The sequence below is a fragment of the Panthera leo genome, chromosome A1 (genome assembly GCF_018350215.1).
Source record: "Panthera leo isolate Ple1 chromosome A1, P.leo_Ple1_pat1.1, whole genome shotgun sequence".
In the NCBI taxonomy this organism is placed as follows: domain Eukaryota; kingdom Metazoa; phylum Chordata; class Mammalia; order Carnivora; family Felidae; genus Panthera; species Panthera leo.
In genome coordinates this window covers 143,344,684-143,363,801 of record NC_056679.1, presented here as the reverse complement: position 1 = coordinate 143,363,801, position 19,118 = coordinate 143,344,684, and the positions used below count along the sequence as shown (strand labels likewise).

Here is a 19,118-nt window from a genome sequence, read left to right as displayed (position 1 = left end):
ACTTCCCCCCAAACTTTTAAATATGTCTTTTCAAAGGTATTCATTTATAACCTGTTTTACGTAACTAAAATCCTTCATCATACTGTACACACTTTAAAACTGAAAAAAAAGTTGCTATATGTATACATATGTATGCATATGTATATATGTAAAATTTAATATATTTCAATACATAACTACACAGGGGAACTCTATTTCTCAGAATTCCTAACTTCATAACTATAAAATGGCTTCCTGGAATATGAAGATGCCACTAGGGAAAGAAACAAATATAAGTTATCTTCATAAATCTCCACCTAGCATAAATCTAGGTAAATCTCACAATATACTTCCATTAAACTAAAGATCCCTTCATAAGCTTAACCCGAGTTTATATATTTAAACATTCTCAACTTCACTGCTTTAACTCAATAGTAAATATTCTGTCTTCTATTTGACTATTCATGTTGCCTTTTTTAAGTCAATGAGAATTAAATAGTAATAATAATGTTATATAGCTTTTGAAGGTAAAGATATGGCCAGTCTTTCATCCTTTTCTTTCATAATTTAGTATCCAAACTGAACTGAAACACCATACCAATTTTTAAAACAATTATCATAAATTTGAGGAGAAAATATGAAAATAACTAAAAAAGCATAATATACTGAACAAATGTTATTCTATTTCAAAATTTATACCCTATTTTTAAATTCTACTTAACTATATTAGAGAAGCTCAAAATTTAAAAGAACCTTGTTTCCTTGTAAAATAAAGTGTTTTTTCTGTTACTATAAAGTTTTAAGTCATTCTCAAACTTACTTATTCAACCTGAAATTTTGTCATATATGTTTTTCTTAAAGAAAGGTATATCTGTATAGGGACAATCAGATATACACAAATAAAATGTAATAATCAACAGAAACTAGATGAAATGATATATTAGTGAACACTACTATCATTTTGCCTTTCCTCATTCAGCACAGTATAATAGAAAAAATATCAGTTTCTGGGTCCATAATTTGTGACTGTAATACAACTTGGATCAATAATATAATCTTCCTAAGACTTAGTTTCTTCACCTGTGAATCAAGGAAAATACTACATAAGTTTACCTGTCGAGGACTAAGGACACTGTATATAAAATTTATAGAGTGCTGACATAAAATAGATACTACATAAATAATAGCTATCAGTAGTAAGAAATAAGCTGATTTGCTTGTTCCATTGGATGGACCACCAAGAAAAGCACTCTACTCTTCAATTAGCTTACAGGTTTCAGATAAAATTTAAAATCCTGTTAAGAGTGGATAGTATATCCTTACCCATGTAAGCATTAATCTTATAGTAAAGATAGTATTCTTCAAATATTTATGGTAATATAACCACACCTGAAAGCAAATTAAGACATTCCTAAATCTAGCAGGTCTTGCTACAAGTATTTTTTAAGGCTTTGGGACTGAACTAGTATTAAATCTATTTCCTTGTTACAGGTATAGAAATAGGATTATTAGCACAACAGGAGTGTAGAGTATAGGGTGAGAGACAGTGTAAGTGAAGAGAAGATGGGACTCTGTCATGGGCGGGGGGGGGAGCTAGAAAATTAGAAAAATGAAACAGAAGTAAAAATAAGGTTCTTCAAACTAGAATATACTAGTAAGAACCTTGGTATCCTAAAATAAAAGCAATACCTCTGCTCTGTTCTCAAGCATAGAGCATTAAACTGAGACTTTGTTAGTATTTTATTTTAGTAAAACGAATTCATGCAGCACAGAGTTTAAGTGAGATTTGTGTAGAAGCATCTGTTCCACACACAGTAAGAGATTCTTTAAAGGATAAGTTTTAACTATTAGACGCTTTGTATGCTGAAAAATATACACAGCTCTTTCTACACGGAAACCTAGGTCTTAACAATAAAGCTGGGACAATAAAATGAAACAGTGAACACCCAGTCATTATTTCTGACCTTTCAGCATAAGCTAAATAATCAATATTTTATGGAGGGAGAAAACCATTCAAGGATAAGACCCAAAAGTTCAAGTTACTTTTATTTCTATACTTTCTGATGCTTTCATTTTCACAATGTTTATGAAAGCATAGTGATCCCTAGCAATAACTGAAACACATTATAGTAGCTCTTTATAATACCAGAAATTAGTTTTCAAAATGAGGAAGATAAGATACCCAGATTCCAAACGATTCTTATAACGGTGTCTTTACCAGATGATCCACCACAAGCTGGGAAGTCCTCACCACAGCAATCTCGATTACAGTGAACCTTTCATTATCCAGCACCTTGCATGTGTGCATTACGATAATAACATGTTCAAAAACAAGAACATCAGTTCTTCTCAATTATCAAAGGTTAAGTTATATTTAATTTAGATTCCACATCAAGGACTTGTATTTTCTATGATACATATAAAATAAGCAAGTCCTTTGAAACCTGATCCACTCAAGCTAGATCTTTTTCAATTTGCCTATTTAGTAATTTTAGAAAACAGCTTTTTGTAACTTCATTAAACTAAACAGGTAAAAATTACATGGTTTCAGAAGGCTGATTAAACATTCTAAACAGATAGTTTAAATATTATTTCCAAATACAACCAGGAATAAGGATGATTATGGAGGAAAACAGAAATGGTAGGACTATAAAACAAGGAAACAGAATTCTGGAAAAAAGGAACACAAAAAACTGGAAAAGAAACAAAAGTATATAGATTGTGAGTTATGTACATTACCTAGGTTTCTCTAAATTCAAACTGAGTATATACCAAACTTTTTCTAGTAGGCACCCTTCACCACTTTCATGTTTCCAATTAACTTCAGAAGGATTCTTAATATTATGCACTCAAGGAGTGTAAGTATCAGTGTTACTCCTTTTGGTGTATTAGTTGGTAAAATCAAGTGAAAGATACAATGATTATCCAATTGTTCAACTTAATTTTTCCCCTGCTTTCAAAGTATATGTAGATTGGGCTAAAAGACTTCTGAGTAAAGAAATACTATAAAACTATTTTAAAATAGCACGAAGAAAACTGGAATGAGTCTAAATAGGCCTTGACCAATTGAATATATTTAATTCCTTTTAGTGATAATCATGAGCATCATGCAAATAATTCCACCATTAAGAAAAATGACCACACTGCCAATAACCAAATAAAATATGACAGTCTTCTGAAAAAGTATACGGAATATTTTTAATGTGCTAGTGGCCAACGCCTCAGCCTATATAGAAAATGTTATTATATACTTAGAAGGTAACTATTACACCTTTTACATTCACATTAATACTGCATATAATAGTTCCACATATATTTGTCATAATATGTATTAGAATAATTTATAAGAAACACTTACTGGGTAAATTTTTTGGATGGATGGAAGGATGGGTTCAGGTAGGGCTATAAAAAAAAAAGTTTAAAGCTTCTGTGATTCACATAATTCATTTCACAAAGCAATAATTTGTCAGCTACACCCCAGGTATGAGACTATAAGGGTTTCTGCTAGAATTCAACAGTTTCCATATATTTTGTGAATTAACTCTGATCCCTAGAAATTTAAATTCAAAATATATCTAAGTTGATAACTTCAGGTTAATAAACTATGTATATTTCTAGGTAAACAAATGTTCCTTGCATTTTTAGAAAAACAAGTCATCAATGGACACACATCATTTGGTCCAACATCAGACACACACACAAAATAAGCAAGACAAGGATTGTTCTACATATACTGAATGAACATTGTTAAGATGGATGTAGCTATCAAAAAAATTTTTTTAAGTAAAGTCCAATGATACTGTATCATGAAAGAATAATAGCTATATCATAATTGTCCCTTTATGTTTAATTTCTTCTAATAAACAGTAATACCAAAACTGAGATAGTTTCAGGAGATCGATCTATTAAAAAAACTGAAAAAAAAAATCTTCAACTTCACTAATTTTTAAAAAGGAGGCTTGAGCAAAGTTTAGAAATATAAATCAGAAATATAAAGTTTAGAAATATAAATATAAATATGCCACTTTGCCATAAAAAATTAAAATTTCATACAAAGGAATCATTATCTTTATATGTTACTTTATTTTTTGTCATTCTTCATTCTCCAGTATCTTTACCAAAATCCAACCTGCAAAATACAATATCTTGACTATAAGATACAAGTAATGTGTTTTCAAGATTTAAGATTAAAGACCAAATATAATACCATAAAACAAACTGTGTATTTAAGAATTAGAAACACAATATATATAATTAAGTAAACTCAGTAACAATCATTATTTTTAATTTGCAGTTTAGCAAAAACCTTTTTATATAACTTCTGGAATACATTAATATCTAAATAATCAACTATTATTACCAACTTACGTGATCTCCAACTATGATTATAAATGTATAAGTTTCTATCACATAATATTTAAATATCTCTTCTGTATCATGCTCCATTCCCAAGTTGAAATCGGAATAAAATAAAATTCCATGATAGTCTGGAATGTTCACAGTGTGTGACTGAGGGGAAAAACTCATTACTTACTGGAATCACTCTTAGGAAGAAAAAATATTTTTTCCCAGAGGCATTCAAATGCTCAAAATTCTAGAAGATCCTACAAATAAACTCAAGCCCCAGTTACTTTAATTCTAAACGTCTTTATATTCATGTAATAGTTTTTAATGACTTTCTAACAATTTTGCTGTAATATAGAAGTCAAATTGGTAAATCTTACTAGAAATTAGTTTACTTAATTAAAAACCTGAATTCCCTTCTCACTGAATACCCCTAGTAAATTAAAATTATAATTTAAAAAACAGTGAAGAAAGGTTATAAACATTTAGAAAAAAAATTATTTCATTCTAGAATCATAACCAGAATGTTGGAAGAGAAAAACAAACAGTAATCACTGGTTAGGGTCTTTCAATAGACAAAGCACCCTGAGAACTAAGCAATTTGAAAGTTTTGGGGAGCAGGGATATCACTCAGTAAATCCCTTGTCTAACAACCTTAAAGCTAGTCATTTGTGAAAATAAGTAAAAGAAAAGTGGAGTCAGGAAGCCCTGAAAGGGGTGCTCTCACACACTGCCACCATTCTCCATAAGAAGTATACTTTGCATTCCCCAATAGGAAGAAGCTTCCTTTACATACTCTAGTAGAAGGAAGAAAGAATTCTTCCTTGCTCAGCAACAGCCCAGGCAATGAGAATTCAGCAAAACAGCCCCTTCCAGCTTCCTCCCCTTCCTCCATAAAGGCAAGCCCCTCAACCTCCATTCTCCGGACTTGCCAATGGTTGGTTCACTACAGTTTGCTTGTTCTGAATTGCGATTCCTCTATTCCAGAATAAACTCACTGTACTGGCAAAAAAACAAACAAACAAACAAAAACCTAGCTCTTTTGTTTTTTAAGGTCAACACATTGCAGAGCAATTGGCGTACCGTGGCAGTTAACACTATCCTGATAGTAACGTCAAAGTCTTGAATAGTTTTTCAAATGTTTATTTCACTCAAAGCAACATATATTCAGGGGCACCTGGGTGGCTCAGTTGGTTAAGCATCTGACTTCAGCTCAGGTCGTGATCTCACAGTTCATCAGTTCAAGCCCCATATTGGGCTATATCTGCTGTCAGTGCAGAGCCTGCTTCACATCCTCTGTCCCCTCTCTCTCTACCCGTCCCCCTCTCACTCGTTCGCTCGTTCTCTCTCTCAAAACTAAACATTTGGGGGGAAAAAAGCAACATACATTCAGGAAGGATCTAGCTGTAACAGCTATTTTTACTTCAAAATTTTGGACTTCAATCTTTTAAATTTCTCTCTCAAAAGAAAAAAAAAAACACAAAACACCTTACTATTACAGTATCTGATCAATAGATAACACCTTCAGAACAGCTACTCTGTAAGATTTTACTTTGCCTACATTTCAGATGAGAGCTTTCTGGTCAGGCCTCCACAAATTTAAACATGGAAACATTCCATTCTGATTCATCAAAAATTCAACTAAAAAAAAGAGATCTTCAACAATAAACAACAATTTTGAAAATTCAAGGACAATTTTGTTTTTGAAAGAGAGAGTGCGTGCAATCTAAGAGGAACAGGGGAGGAGAGAGAATCCCAAGTAGGCTCCATTCTCAGCGCACAGCTAGACATGCAGCTCAATCCCATGACCCCAGGATCATGACCTGAGCCAAAATCAAAAGTCAAACACTCAACTAACTGAGCCACCCAGGTGTCCCAAAAATTCAAGAGCAATTTTAGAATGCCTGAAACAGTTTTGTACCTGAAAACATGGTAAACATTCTATGAATATTCATTCAAATTATTATTTCTAACCAGGTAATACTTTTGCCTTTTTATTAATTATTATTATTAATCTTAGATGGCCATTAAAATCTCTTCTCATTGGCTTTTTCCCTTCACACTTTCATCAGTCACCTTTCAAGCATATGTAGTCAATTACTAACTATTGAAATTCATTCTAGGAAATACTTTAATCTTTTCAACTTTTCCATATACAGAAGACAAATTTCCTTTCTCTACTCATGGCAGAAAAGATATTAAAAAAGCCTTTAAGAAGTTAAATGAAACCTAAAAGTCCATCCAATCCAATTATCCCTGTTACAGATAAGAATATTAAGGCCAGAAAGGTGGAATAAACTGGCCAAAATTACAAACACTAGTTCACTGTGGCACGACTGGAACTGCTCAATACACTTCGCAGACTCCTGTTTGCCAAAAAAGCAGCTATTTATTTCAATCTAATTTCAACACGGCTACTTATTTCAATCTAATTTCTTCTAGTGAGAAGTAGCCAAAATTTGCCAAATAACAGTTACGCTTTTACTTTTATTATTATTTTAGAGAGAGAGTGTGTGAGAGGGGAAGATGGGCAGAGGGAGAGAGAGCAAGTGAGAGTAAGAGAGTAAGAGAGTCAGAGAGTCAGAGAGTCAGAGAGAGAGAGAGAGAGAGAAGAGGAGAGGAGAGAATCTTAAGCAGGTTCCACACTTAGTGCGGAGCCCGATCCGGGGCTCAATCCCACGACCCTGGGATCATGACCTGAGCTGAAATCAAGAGTCACAGGCTCAACCAGCTGAGCCACCCAGGCACCTCAATACAGTTATACTTTAGCTGTGCAGAGTGGATGTACTTTAACAAAGACCTAGAAACAGTGATGATAGTGCCATTAATTACAAATCATCTTAGTGAAGAGGACTTTGTCAAAAACAAAATAGGTTTAACAAAATGTAAACAGAATTTTAACATGATTTTTGAACAGTGGTAAAAAATTTCTGAACTTTCAACTTGCTTACCAAACTGCCTCAGTACATGTGTGATAAAAGTCCATTTTTCTAAAGAAGGCAAAGTAAAGTATCTAAAGTAACCCACAAAAATGGAGAGAAAGAGCACATATTATAGCTGTTCATACATGTTCAATACTGTAGTCAAATCTCATTTCTAAATCACAACTAGTGTCTATTCACTTTTTAGTTTTAGTTGTAATTTAAAATGTACATTTGACAAAATCTAAATAACCCCTGATGTATTTCTGGCACATAACTTTTCAATATTTATATACATATGAATACATACACAAACTCAAATACAAATACAATTTTTAAAATAAAATTGATACCATGTTGTATATGATACCATATCACGGATATTTTCTTTTACCATTAAATACCCTAAAAACATATTCTTAGCAGCTGAAAATATTATAATTAATTCAATCATTCCTCTATTCTTAAAAACTTAGATTATTTCCAATCTTCTATTATTTCTTTCACCCAAACTCCATGCCAACTCACAAGGAATAAAAACTTCTTTATCCAAAAAGAAAATCCTTTAATTCCTGTCTCAAGTGAAAAATAAAAAACATGATGAATGGTGCTTGAGCTTATTTTTATAGGGCTTCTGAACATGCATGTGCCTCAAGATAATGGATCCACAATATAGCGGTAAAAGTTCTTTGAATACAAAAGAGTAATATGAAAAAACTGTCAAAAAACAAAACAAAACACAGCGAAACTTCCTTATAATGTTTTCTGGGGAATAACATTTCTAAAACATTTGTTCAAAGCAACAAATTAGAAAAATATGGCTATATGGGCCTTAGAAAGAACTTTTTAAAACAATACTGTTTGAAGACAGTGTCAACAGAAAAGACACCATAATGAAGTTTAACTGTGTTTCCATTTTAAAAATTGGGAAAAACCCATAATACTTACTTTGTAAATAGTGCAAAACCATCAATACAAGACTATAGCTGCTTAAAGTACCACGACTGGCATCATTTATCTCATGGTGACTTGCCCACTTCTTAATCACCAGTACTAACGGACGAACTCGATTTTCAACTGAAAGTAAAATGAAAACTTAAAAATGGTAAGAAAATATTACGGTTTCTCTGTAAGTTTGTATCATTTCCCAACTCCAAAAGAAAAAGCATTTCCTCCCTGTGTATTAAACATTGTGTTCACCATAAATGTGTCTTACTTTTACAAGGTATCTTAGTCACCTTTTAAAAATTACCAATTACTAAAATTCATTTTATTGACCTGTAACTCTGGTAGCATATAAATTTTAGTGTACAACATAGTATACATATAATAAAATGAGACACTACACATTAAAATAATTAAAAAGATGTCAGTGTTTATTATAAACATATTTAAAAAGGAATAAAGGATAAAGAGAGAAGCTATAATTATTTGGAAATAAACAAAAAACTTACGGTATGCGTAAGTTCTGAGGAGGAATGTGTTTCTTATTCCAACAATATTGTTTACATTCAAGTCGAATTCCACACAACTATTAAAAACAGAGAAAAATACTTTACCTCAAGTGTTTTTGAACAAATTAAACTAACTCCCTAATAACTAAGTTAATATTCATCTACCCTATGATGTAAAAATAGCATGATCCCAAAGACCAAATACTTTAAAATGAGACACTAACTTAGCAATAAGAATAAAGATATAGTCAGTATATCATTTTAATATGATTTACTGTATATTAAAAATACTAAACAGGATAACAGTTGTAAGATCCATAATGTACTTCTAAGGCTTTAATTATCCTTAATAAAACAAATTATAAAATTTTGCAATCCATTCCAGGTAAACAAAATTATATGACCAAAAACATTTCTGGTCAAGTTATTTCACTGAGTTATATATTCTCAACTAATTTGGAAGTAAAGCATTATTTGCTTTAAAACAATAGGAATAAAAAGCCAAATAAAGAACAGGTGAAAAAAAAATAAAAGTAGTCTATACATTATATTCCCTCCAAAAAGGATAAGATATAAATAACATATAAATTATATTATACCAAAGTGAGCTACTGATAATCTGGAAGGACAATAGGGATACGTCTTTGAAAGCAAAGATATGGTGCAATTCACAATTTAAAAAATAGGGCAATAATGAAGGGATCTACAAAGAATGGCAAAACTCAAAATAAAAGAAAGGATTAATGTAAATATACTATTAGGTCCAACAACTTCTGCACACTGAGTTTTTCTATGAAAAGACTGCCTAATATAAAAACTTAACAAAATTCCTTTTTATAAACTTTTAATTATAAAATTTGAAATTTACCAATGCAGATTTCCTTTTTTAGGGAAAGGAAATCTTATAATCTTTCAATTAACCATGCATATTGACAAAAATGGATAGTAGTATCAGCACTTCAGATATATATATATATATATTTGCCTTTGGGAAACTTATGGCAGCAAGAGAGTTACATTCTCTAACTGCATCTGTGCAAGGCTAACACTAAAACCACTGTGCATTTCCTCTATATACCTCAACAGAGAGGAAGAAACAGGCAACAACCAGTTTGCAGTTAAAAACTTTTCCAAAAATATGATTCAGCGCTTTAAAAATATCCACAGTATTTGCTTCAGATTTTACTTCTGGAAATATTAAACTAATCCTTTATATGGAAAAAATTTAATGTACAAAATGCTTATTCTAACAGGGGAATAACTAAGTTAATCACAATATATTCATTGAATGAAAAACTACTGTAAAGCCATTAAAAATCAAGCCAGAAAAAATTCACTGATATAAGCAAATATCCATGATATATGGTCAGGTAAAAAAGTATAATCTCAATTTTAATTTTAAAAACTCTTATGCATTCACATGCATAGAAGAGGGACTGAAAGTTTTACACCAAAATGTTACCATTGGTTATCTTTGGATATTAGAAGCCATTTTTTTAATGGTCTGTATAGAGAAGAAATATAAAATGGCGTTTATAAAGAACATTTAACAATGAAAAAAAGTTTGTATAATCTTAAATAGGAAAAAAAAAATGCGCCCAACACAGGAGCACCCAAATATTTAAAGCAGTTAATAACAAACATAAAGGAAATAATCAATAGTAATACAATAAAAGTAGAGGACTTTAACACCCCACTTACGTCAATGGACAGATCATTCAAATAGAAAATCAACAAGGAAACAGTGGCTTTGACTGACACATTTGGACCAGATGGATTTAACAGATATATTCAGAACATTCCATCCTAAAATACCAGAATACACATTCGTTTCAAGTACACATGGAACATTCTCCGGAAGAGATCACACAGTAGGCCACAAAACAAGTCTTGACAAATTTAAAAAGATGGAAGTCATTCCATGCATCATTTCTGACCATAATGCTATGAAGCCAGAAATTAACCACAAGAAAAAATGTGGAAATAGCACAAATACATGTAAGTTAAACAACATGCTACTAAAACAATGAATGGATCAACCAAGAAATCAAAGAGGAAATCAAAAAAATACAGAAACAAATGAAAATGAAAACACAATGACCAAAAATCTTTGGGAAGCAGCAAAAGTGGTTGCAAGGGCAAAGTTTAGAGCAACATGGATTTACCTCAAGAAGAAAAATCTCAAACAACCTAACTTTATACATAAAAGAGTTACAAAAAGAAGAACAAACAAAACCCAAAACCAATAGAAGAAAGGAAATAATATAGATTAGAACAGTAATAAACGAAACAAAAACTAAAAAAAGTACAGAACAGATCAGTGAAACCAGGAGCTGGTTCTTTTAAAAGATCAACAAAAGTGATGAACCGTTAGCTAGTGTCATCCAAAAAAAGAAAAAAAAGAGGGAGAAACAGAGAGTATTCAAATAAACAAAATCACCAAATGAAAGAAGAGAAATAACAACAACACCATAGAAATATTACAAAGGATTGTATGAGAATATTATGAAAAATTATATGCCAACAAACTGGAAAACCTAAAAGAAATGGATAAATTCCCAGAAACATATAACCTCTCAAAATTGAATCAAGAAGAAATAGAAAATTTGAACAGACCCATTACAAGCAATGAAATTGAATCAGTAATGAAAAAACTCCCAACAAGTAAAGTCCAGTACCAGAAGGCTTCACAGGCAAATTCTACCGAACACTCAAAGAAGAGTTAATAACTATTTTCCTCAAACTATTCCAAAAAACAGAAGAGAGGGAAGGCTTCCAAATTCATTCTATGAGACTTGCATTGTACCCTCATAGTAAAACCAGATAAAGACACTACAAAAAAGAGAACTATAGGCCAGTATCTCTGATGAACATAGATGTAAAAATCCTCAACAAAACATTAGCAAGCTGAATCCAGTAATACATTAAAAAAAAATCATTCACCACGGATCAAGCGAGATTTATTCCTGGGATGCAAGGGTGGGGTCCAATATTTGCGTATCAATCAACATGATATATCACATCCGTAACATTAAGAATAAAAGCCATATGATCATTTCAATAGATGCAGAAAAGGGGGTGCCTAGTGACTCGGCTGAGCATCCGACTCTTGATTTCAGTTCAGTTCATGATCCCAGGATCATGGGATCAAGCCCCACATTGGGCTCTGTGCTGAACAGAGCCTGTTTAAAATTCTCTCCCCTTCCCTCTCCCTCTCTCTCCCCCTCTCCCTCCCTCTGCTCCTCTCCCCACCTTGTGCTCTCTCACTCTCTAAAATAAAATAAAATAAAATAAAATAAAATAAAATAAAATAAAATAAAAGTGCAGAAAAAGCATTTGACAAAGTACAACATGCATGATAAATCCCTCAACGAAGTAGGTTTGGAGTGAACATACCTCACCGTAATTAAGGTCATATATGAAATATCCACAGCTAATATCATACTCAAAGGTGAAAAACTGAGAGCTTTCCCCCTAAGATCAGGAACAAAACAAGGATGTCCACTCTCACCACCTTTTTTTTTTAATGTTTTATTATTTATTTTTGAGATTGAGAGAGACAGAGCACAAGCAGGGGAGGGGCAGAAAGAAAGGGAGACACAGAATCCAAAGCAGACTCCAGGCTCTGACGTGTCAGCACAGAGCCCAACACAAGGCTTGAACTCACGAGCCACAAGATCATGACCTGAGCCAAAGTCGAACGTTTAACCAACTGAGCCACCCAGGCGCCCCCACTCTCACCACTTTTATTCAACATAGTATAGGAAGCCAAAGCTACACCAGTCATACAAGAAAAAGGAATAAGAGGCATCCAAATTGGTAAGGAAAAAGTAAAACTTTCATTATTTTTATGTAGATGACATGATACTATATAGAGAAAACACTAAAGACTCCATCAAAAAACTACTGGAACTGATAAATGAATTCAGTAAGGTTGCAGGATACGAAATCAATATACAGAAATCCACTGTATTTCTATTCACTAATAATGAAGCAATAGGAAGAAATTTAAAAAGCAATCACATTTACAATGGCACCAAAAAGAAAAAATGCTTAGGAATAAACTTAACCAAAGAGTTCAAAAACCTGTACTCTAAAAACTATAAAACATGATGAGAGAAATTGAAGACAACACAGACAAATGTAAAGACATTCCATGCTCATGGACTAGAAGAACAAATATTTTTAAAATGTTCACACTACCCAAAACAATCTATCTACAGATTTAATGAAATCCCTATCGAAGTATAATCAGTGGGGTGCCTGGGTGGCTCAGTCGGCTGACTGTCCAACTCTTGATTTCAGCTCAGGTCATGATCTCACGGTTTGTGGGATTGAGTCAAGCTCTGCATTGGAAGCATGGAGGCTGCTTGGGATTCTCTCCCTCTCTCTCTCTCTCTGTCAAAATAAACTAAAAAACAAAACAAAACAAAAACAACAGCATTTTTCACAGAACTAGAAAAAATAATCCTAAAATCTGTATAAAACTACAAAAGACCTCAAATAGCCAAAACATTCTCAAAAAAGAAAAACAAAGCTGGAGGTATCATAATTCCAGATTGCAAGTTACACTACGAAGCTGTAGTTACCAATACAGTATGGTACTGGCACAAAATACACACATACATCAATGGAATAGGACTGAGTGCCCAGAAACAAACCCAGGATTATATGGTCAACTGAACTTCAACAAAAGAGGCAAGAATATGCGACGAAATAAAGACAGTCTCTTCAACAAATGGTAGTGGGAAAACTGAGCAGCTACATGCAAAAGAATGAAACTGGACCTCTTTTTTACACCATATACAAAAATAAACTCAAAATGGATTAAAGACCTAAACGTGAGACCTGAAACCATAAAAATCCTAGAAGAGAGCACAGGCAGTAATTTCTCAGAAATTTGGCATAGCAACATTTTTCTACATGTGTAGACAAAGATGCTCAGTATCACTCATCTTCAGGGAAATGCAAATCAAAACCACACCAGTCAGAACGGCTAAAATAAAAAACAAGAAATAATAAGTGTTGGCAAGGATGTGGAGGAAAAAAAAACCTCTTGTGTCCTGCTAGTAGGAATGCAAACTAGTGTAGTCACTGTGGAAAACAGTATAAACATTCTTCAAAAAATAAAAATAGGATTAACATATAATCCAGTCATTGCACTACTGCGTATTTACCCAAATCACACAAAAACACTAATTTGAAAGGAAATATGCACCTCTATGATAACTGCAGCATTATTTACAATAGGCAAGTTATGGAAGCAGCCCAAATATCCATCAAAGACAAAGATACACAAATAAATGTCCATCAATGGAGAAAGATGTGATATATATAAACATGCACACACACACACACAAGTGGACTATTATTCTTCCATAAAAATGAATGAAATCTTACCATTTGCAACAACATGGATAGCGCTAGAGTATAATGCTAAGTGAATTAAGTCAGTCAGAGAAAGACAAATACCGTATGATTTCACTAATGTGGAATTAAAAAATATATAAATAAACAAAGAGAAAAAAAAAAAGAGAGATAAACCAAAAAACAGACTCTTAACTATAGAGAACAAACAGATGGTTACCAGAGAGGAGATAGGTAGGGGGATGACTGAAATAGGTGATGGGGATTAAAGACTATACTTATTATGATGAGCACTGAGTAATGTATAGAATTGTTGAATCACTATATTGTATACCTGAAAGTAATATAACCGAATGTTAAAAACACTGTAATTAAAATTTTAAACATAAAAAAAAAATACAACCGTGGGTTTTACTTTTTTTTTGTTGTTTATTTATTTGTTTTGAGAGAGGGGGTAGGGGTACGAGTGGGGGAGGGACAGAGAGGGAGAGGGAAAGAATCCAAAGCAGGCTTCTCACTGTTAGCACAGAGCCCAATGCAGGGCTCAAACTCATGAACGGTGAGATCATCTTGAGCTAAAATCAAGAGTCAGATGCTTAATGGACTGAGCCACCCAGGGGGCCCACAACCATGTATTTTAAAAAATAATTACAATAAGCTAATAATTTTATTTGTGTTTAGTTTATCTCCCATAAAGTGTTTTAGAAAACTCTACCATTGGGGCGCCTGGGTGGCTCAGTCGGTTAAGTGTCTGACTTCAGCAGAAATCATGATCTCGCGGTCTCTGAGTTTGAGCCACGTGTCGTCGGGCTCAGTGTTGACAGCTGACCCTGGAGCCTCCTTCAGATTCTGTGTCTCCCTCTCTCTGCCCCTCCCCGACTCACACTCTGTCTCTCTCTCCTTCAAAAATAAATAAACATCAAAAAAAATTTTTTTTTAAAAAGAAAACTACCATTAGTTATTTGAAAAAAATTCAAATACTTATAGATTGGACAGATATTTAAATGAGTGGAGGAGAAGGTTTGAACCAGGCATATATCTAAGGATTTGTTTAAAACATATATATTTAGTCAATTCTAATCATTTGCAGTATTTATTTTCTATAAAGTCAATGAAAACAGTGGAAACAAAGGGTTAGGTTCCCACAAGCTTTCAGTCAAAACATTTTCATCAATTGATTAATACATAACTTTGTTTTGTTTGCTTTTTTAATATTTTTTTAATGTTTATTTATTTTTGACAGACAGAGAGAGACAGAGCACGAGCTGGGGAGGGACAGAGAGAGAGAGAGAGAGAGAGAGAGAGAGAGAGAGAGACAGAATCCGAAGCAGGCTCCAGGCTCTGAGCTGTCAGCACAGAGCCCAACGCAGGACTCAAATTCACAAACCACGAGATCATGGCCTGAGCTGAACTCAGACACTTAACCGACTGAGCCACCCAGGCGCCCCTACATAACTTTGTTTTATGTGTTTCCATTTAAAGACACCCCATTCACTGATAATGAACTCATGGCCAAGCACACTGTAACTTATGCATGAACAAAGCATATCAAATACAAGTTTTTTCTCCATGAGGCACATCACAGCTTTGTACACAGAAACAATAGATAGTAACTCAGCACTATGCTTGGGGGCCATTTAAAAGAGCAAAGTCACCTATATAAAGCAACAAAATACAAAAAACATGGAAATGGACTCTGCAAAGAATAATTGTTTATACATAAGAGAAGAAACAGGAAGGCAGAATGTCACATTATTTAATCTCAATGATTCAGAATCTTCTCCACTTTGCAAATGTCTACAAATGACTATGAAAGTGCTAGAAATATTAATTTGGGGGGGTTACAAAATAAATATCATCATGTCGGCAAATTCATAAATAAAGAATCCATGAATAATAAGGATCACTTATGTATATATATTTACACTTTTCACTTACATTTATGTAAACCATTTCAGTATTTTATAAAACTGGGCTAGAAAACCTAATTTATCACAATCTTATCTCTTTTTTAGGGAACAACAAATTTTTTTTAACCAATAGAACAGTCAACACCTATTTACATTTTATATTCAGATACTGTATAAAAGATTCCAATCCCAATGCCCATAAGAAATTCAGAACCCAGGCTGGTAGAGTGTACAGATAGATATAATTATATTTATAACAACTCCCTTGATATAAACATACATCAAATCTCATCAATTAAGATATGTTCTAAAGAGTATATTACATTTCCAAAAGGCAAAATTTAAAAATGTGAAATGTAAATATATATATTCTTTAAAATGGATAGTTTTAAACACTCGAAATACCAAGCAAAATAACTAAGCACAGTTAAGCATAAAGAATTGCTCAGACTATTCTAAAAAATCATCTCCAAGACAAATCAAGAAAGTTTTAAAAACTGATGAAGATAAGCTATTATGCTGTAGCATACACTTAACTATCTACATCAAAAGAATATGTAAAAATGATCTAAAATGACTGAAAAAGGAAAATTCAATAATTACTTACCTGACTTTATCCCTGAACTTCACAATTGGCACTTTTGCTCGAATCAACTGAGGTCTCTCTATGTAGCCAGCTGAAGGACAAAATATGAATATCTGTAAACATTTCTCAAATTCATAGTGTTCCAATGTATATTTTTAAAAAATGGTTTCTTACTAAGCTACAACAGTTTATGAAAACACAGTCTTTTAAGATCGCAAAGAAAGGACATTATCAAATTCTTCTAAGACTGAAAATTCCAATACCATTTAGAGGGCTTTATATTAAAATTCAGAAGTGTGGTCTAATATCTAATAATACTTATAAAGAAATTCATCAGAGCATTATAAGCAGGAAAAATATCTAGGCTGGCAGGAGCATAGCTCATTTCTGTGATAGCATAAGGCAGAATCTTACAGCAGCCATAAATATCATATTTACAAAGAGTCTCAAATGTGGAAATGCCTGCAACATGATAGATACATGGGATAGTGATACATTTAAATAAATATGATCCCTAAGAGGAAGAATACATGTATACATATTTTTTACTCCATTAAGCACAAAAATATTTTTTGAAAATAATACATGTTCATTATAGAAAATTAGGAAAATACAGAAATATGTAAAAAAGAAACTGCCAACTCTTCCCAAAGGAGCGGTTTCCTAATGTTATAAAGAAAAACATAATACCAGAATTAAAAAATTTTCCCGTTATAATGCTTTTACCACCAAAATCATAAAATATGTCAAGCTTCAAAAAGAATTTGTAGGCAGGAATTCAATGAGGCTTAATGAAAAATAAGAATTAAAAGTTTCAAGTTCCAGGTGCAGGTTTTGACACCAAAAAACAAACTACACTCCTCAGGCAAATTACTGAATCCACTAATCACCATTCTCCTTAACTATGAAAAATAACAACCAAAAATACCTTTGAATTAAATGATCTCTAAGGTTCCCTCCATTTTTAGTATTTGGCGTTAATAATAGCTATTAAAAATCTACTTAAGGTATGAATTACTCCTTTATTTTACAGATGTGAAAACTTAAGTCCACTAAAATAAATCACTTGATTTCTACCCAACAACAGATATAACTTGCTCATGGGCAGTAACAGGTCACTTGACTTTGAATTTGCCAGTTCAAAGCCTGACACATAAGTACTATCTGGCTGAATAAATGAACACATCTCTTTCCAACATCACGTGGCGAGTGTGACTTCAACAATCTACGATATTCTGTGGAAGTTTAAAATAAATTATGACGGCTTAACACACGTGGATTAAATGTGCTTAGCTAGGTTATTCAAAGAATAAAATCTTATAATACAGTGGCCGAAGTCAATAATTTGCTTTCTGTTGGAATAATTCACTTGGGCTTCATGTTCAGTGATATTTTTAAAATGTGATGTCACAAATTGCATGTCACTGCGAAACAGATGAAATTCTCACTCCCTCACATGAATACCCATAAGACTTTATCTGTATCACTTTCTTGGCTTTTCACAGATACTATACACTACAGCTATTCATTTAATGCTGTAGCTTCCCTAACAGCCTATAATCTTTTGAGAAAAAGAAATGAAGCTTATATACATTTGAATTCCCCAGTGCATGTAGTGGGATTATCTCAATAAAGAATTGTTCTCTTTTTAATCAAGTTAAAAAAAATTCATTTGGGAAAAAAGGATCCACATTATGTCTATCCTGACCAGAAAATAAACAATTCTTATCAGAAAACAAAGTAAGAGACATATTAAGACATATTAAATAGTTATGTCAGATGACATACGAACTTGAGGCATATGAGACTTACAAAGTCTGGTACAGAAGTGTTTATGGACTAAGGTGAGTATATGCCGTGCTTCAGTCTTCTGATTGACCTGAAAAAAACACTGAAAAGTTAAAAATAAAGTGTTTTTTCACTATCTTTCTAAATTCAATGTTTTATTTTCTTAATGTTTCTCAACAAAGAGAAAAAGCATACTTTTCTTTCAAGTTACTTTTCAATATACACTAAATTATGTTATAGAAAATGTCAACTTTTATGCTTTCACATCAACATTCCTAAATCAATTCCTAATTATAAACTTAAAGCAAAATTTAAAAAATATCAAAATTCTTATGTCATTTTCTTACTTTAGTAAAAATGCACATAAAGTAATCCTCTCCTAGAAAAACAAACAGAATTTTAACTTTCTGTAACATGTTTTATTTCCCTATCTACATTGTGAGCTGCTTTAAGGACAAGTTCTGACAACACAACACAAACATATGAACCAGATGGAGGATTGGTGTGATGTGGCTGAAAAGAGTCTAACTGCATGAGAGATTTAATTAAAACTCTAGTATTCTTCACTATGTTTATTATTTCTGAGGTTTTTTTTTTCCTTTATATGATTGCAAAGCATAGAAAAGTGTCAGAGTTTCTTTCCTGGAATAAATCTCTTTCTGATTTGCAGTAATTATAAGCCAATTTTATTAGTGAAATAATAAAATAAAAATATATATTACCATTCAGTAGGTATTTTTGTATTTTTAAAGAGGCAGAATATAATAAA

General features: G+C 32.5%; 1 protein-coding gene across 2 annotated transcripts in view; it reads right to left on the bottom strand.

The window, feature by feature from the left end:
* Positions 1–19,118, bottom strand: part of TENT2 (terminal nucleotidyltransferase 2) — a 71,411-nt gene that overhangs the window by 24,366 nt on the left and 27,927 nt on the right. Inside the window, exons 8-12 of one of the 2 annotated variants that reach the window (XM_042942083.1) lie at positions 18,374–18,452; positions 16,583–16,652; positions 8,699–8,775; positions 8,193–8,321; positions 3,338–3,381 (exon numbers count right to left, since the gene is read on the bottom strand). In XM_042942083.1, the coding sequence (XP_042798017.1) occupies positions 3,338–3,381; positions 8,193–8,321; positions 8,699–8,775; positions 16,583–16,652; positions 18,374–18,452 (399 nt within the window). The remainder of the gene's footprint in view (positions 1–3,337; positions 3,382–8,192; positions 8,322–8,698; positions 8,776–16,582; positions 16,653–18,373; positions 18,453–19,118) is intronic. The other variant, XM_042942092.1, reaches the window with a different exon arrangement.